Source organism: Mus pahari, chromosome 4, assembly GCF_900095145.1.
Source record: "Mus pahari chromosome 4, PAHARI_EIJ_v1.1, whole genome shotgun sequence".
Lineage (NCBI taxonomy): Eukaryota > Metazoa > Chordata > Mammalia > Rodentia > Muridae > Mus > Mus pahari.
This window is the reverse complement of record NC_034593.1, coordinates 123,828,577-123,830,425: the sequence shown is the minus strand read 5'-3', so window position 1 is coordinate 123,830,425 and position 1,849 is coordinate 123,828,577. Positions and strand designations below refer to the sequence as shown.

The following is a 1,849-nucleotide window of genomic DNA, read 5'->3' as shown; positions in this document are numbered from 1 at the left end:
GAGAGAGAGAGAGAGAGAGAGAGAGAGAGAGAGAGGAGTAAATGAAACTATTGAAAGGTCGAGAGAATGTACTTGGAAGAGTGCTTGCTTACTGGACTAATGGCTGCCAATATTTGCGTCTGCTGTGGGTCTGAGGTCTGATCCCATGGGATGGAAAGTGATGTGCATGAAGAAGCAAGAGTAAAAGATGTAACTGTGTGTGCGCTGATTCTCAGTTGTAAAGCATGGTTTGGGTGTAGACTTGAATTTGATAGATTATCAAAGTTATAAACATAAAATATAGTGAGTCATCAACTTGCGTATTTGTATCTGAACATGGTTGAAAAAGCAACAGGACAGACTTATTGACTGACAGTTCTAAGAGTTTGCTCACTAATGAACATAGCAAACACTTTGGTGAAGGAGAACTCTTTGAAAGGCTTAATATATTGCATTTTGACCTTGCAGAAACCTGGTGAGATATTCATTCTGTTGAAAGATGAACTAATGGGCGAAATTCTAGAGGTTGAATTTATATCAACCAGCAAGCGCCTCAGAACACGGCCAGCACGTTGGAGTAAGAGTGTCTGGTGTATGAAAGCTGCAGGTGAGAAACTTTGTATTTCAATAAGAATAAAAGCTCTCCTGAGCTCCTTTCCTGTGATTTATGGTGAACAGTTTCACTTCCGTGCAGAAACTGAGTTTTCTCTGCAGGTGCTTCCTGTGTTAATTCACACATGTTCAACATGTTATTATTAATCTGATTTGCAAAAGTGAGATTGTGTAAATCCTTAGAACTTGGTTTGTATACCATTTAGGGAAATAGCAGCCAGGAACATCAAACATCATTAAATATGTCAGTGGAGAATATGTTGATATATAGTTGCTATTAAGTATGGAATTAAATTTATTTCCTTTATGTAGCATGAGGATTCACATATACTCGCTTTTATTAAAGAACTTTCCGTTGCCCTTTTTTCTGTCTTCAGTCCTAGCCTTGGAAAATTCTTGACTGTTTTGTAAAGCCTAATTCTTTTTCAGTATTTTTAATCATGGTACCATGTCTGCCGATCTTCTTCTCATCATTTTCTTATCTCATTTGTGACACTAATCATTTGATTAATCATTTTTGCTTGCTCCATACTAAACTGCGTTGGATGCTAAATTTAAGACAGAAGAAGCATGCTTCCTCATAATACAATATGCTTGTGCCGAGATAAAAATTAGCTTGTCAATTTTGGAAAAGTTTTTTCAAGGTTTTTACATAAACGGAAGATTACTTTGCGCTAGAGAAATGGTTGGCCAGTTAAGAGGCCATACTGCCCTCACAGAAGACCTCAGGTTGATTCCCAGCACCTACAGTTGTGAGTTGAGCTTCTCCCAACTTCCTGGGTTTGCAGCTCCAAGGGATCTGACCCCACACTGCTTTCCACCAGTGCCTGCTTTCATACATGGATGCTCATAGATGCACAAATTAAAAATAGTGAAAATAAGTATTGTTTAAAATTGTTATTTTATGGATTTTTTTTAAAAAATGAGCACAAAATTATCATGCAAAATTTTAAAAATATGAACTTCCTACATATCTTATATAAAGCCATATTTAATCTTACAAATGTGGAAATATAAAGGACTTATAATTGCAAAGTATATTAAGTAAATCTTGAGCTAGTGATTATACAGTGTACTTATATTCCAAGCAAGCACTGTTTATTGAAGGGAGTAACACCTCTGTGGATCCCTCACTCAGCTGCCAGTGCAGTTGGGTTTTCAGAAGCACAGGCTTATTTCCAGTAACATATTCAGACGTGGTCTCTCTCTCTCTCTCTCTCTCTCTCTCTCTCTCTCTCTCTCTCTCTCTCTCTCTCTC

General features: G+C 37.4%; 1 protein-coding gene across 1 annotated transcript in view; it reads left to right on the top strand.

The window, feature by feature from the left end:
• Nucleotides 1-1,849, top strand: part of Bank1 (B cell scaffold protein with ankyrin repeats 1) — a 260,238-nt gene that overhangs the window by 75,522 nt on the left and 182,867 nt on the right. Inside the window, exon 4 of the mRNA XM_021195807.2 lies at nucleotides 448-586. Within this exon, the coding sequence (XP_021051466.1) occupies nucleotides 448-586 (139 nt within the window). The remainder of the gene's footprint in view (nucleotides 1-447; nucleotides 587-1,849) is intronic.